Source organism: Malurus melanocephalus, unplaced genomic scaffold (assembly GCF_030028575.1).
Source record: "Malurus melanocephalus ecotype Western Australia unplaced genomic scaffold, MMel_1.1 scaffold_3246, whole genome shotgun sequence".
Taxonomy (NCBI): Eukaryota; Metazoa; Chordata; class Aves; order Passeriformes; family Maluridae; genus Malurus; species Malurus melanocephalus.
Genome location: NW_026626478.1, coordinates 4,234 through 5,521, shown reverse-complemented (window position 1 = coordinate 5,521; position 1,288 = coordinate 4,234). Strand labels below are relative to the sequence as shown.

General features: G+C 50.3%; 1 protein-coding gene across 1 annotated transcript in view; it reads left to right on the top strand.

Moving 5' to 3' along the window:
• LOC130588070 (sodium/calcium exchanger 2-like) overlaps nt 1–1,288 on the top strand; it is a gene marked incomplete at its 3' end in the record, with an annotated part of 6,050 nt that overhangs the window by 1,826 nt on the left and 2,936 nt on the right. The window contains exons 2-4 of the mRNA XM_057389025.1: nt 675–750; nt 894–1,019; nt 1,128–1,238. Coding sequence (XP_057245008.1) covers nt 675–750; nt 894–1,019; nt 1,128–1,238 — 313 coding nt within the window. The remainder of the gene's footprint in view (nt 1–674; nt 751–893; nt 1,020–1,127; nt 1,239–1,288) is intronic.

The following is a 1,288-nucleotide window of genomic DNA, read 5'->3' as shown; positions in this document are numbered from 1 at the left end:
GGTGGATGAGGAAGAGGATGGGTGGATGAGGAAGAGGATGGGTGGATGAGGAAGAGGATGGGTGGATGAGGAAGAGGATGGGTGGCTTGACCATGGATGAATGGAAGTGAAGGAAGAAGAGGATACAAGGATGGATGGATGGATGGATGGATGGATGGATGGATGGATGGATGGATGGATGGATGGATGGATGGATGGATGAGGAAGAGGATGGGTGGATGAGGAAGAGCATGGATGGATGAGGAAGAGGATGGGTGGATGGACCATGGACGGATGGAAGGGAAGGAGGAAGAGGACACAGGGATGGATGGATGGACGGATGGACGGACGAACAGATGGATGGATGGAGGTGGAAGAGGAAGAATGGATGATGATGATGATGACGGATGGCTGGATAGAGATGGCTGATGATAGATAATGGATGGAGATGGATGATAATAATGATGATGATGATGATGATGATGATGATGATGATGATGATGATGATGGTGGATGGAGATGGACAATGATGATGTTTGATGATATCGATGGACAATGGAAGATGATGGTGACAATGATGATGATGAATGACGATGGATGATGAAATTGATGATGATGATGATGATGATGGTGATGGATGGAGATGGATGGAGATGGCTGATGATGAGGTCAACGATGATGATGATGGACAATAGAAGATGATGGTGATGACGTTGACATTGATGATGAATGATGATGACATTGATGACGTCAATGTTGACGATGACGATGGTGATGAATGGTTGACGATGATGACAATGACAATGGATGATGTTGATGAAATTGATRATGATGATGACGATGATGATGACAATGTTGACGATGATGTTGACGATGACATTGATGATGACAATGACAATGACACTGACGCTGAGGGTGGCCCGTGTCCCGCCCCAGGAAGACGCTGCAGGTGAAGATCGTGGATGACGAGGAGTACGAGAAGAAGGAGAATTTCTTCATCGAGCTGGGGACACCGCGCTGGCTCAAGCGTGGCATCTCGGGTACGGGGACAGTGCGGGGACACTGAGGGGACACTGAGGGGACACTGAGGGTCACGGGGTCACCACGGGGTCACTGGGGTCACCGCTGTCCCTCTCCTCTCCCCACAGCTCTTCTGCTCGCCCAAGGTAGGAGCCTTCGGCCTCGGCCTCGGACCCGTCCCATGACCATGGATGTCCCCATGACCGTGTATGTCACGTGTCCCCACGCCGTGTCCTCGTGTCACATCCCATGACCATGGATGTCCCCATGACCGTGTATGTCACTGTCC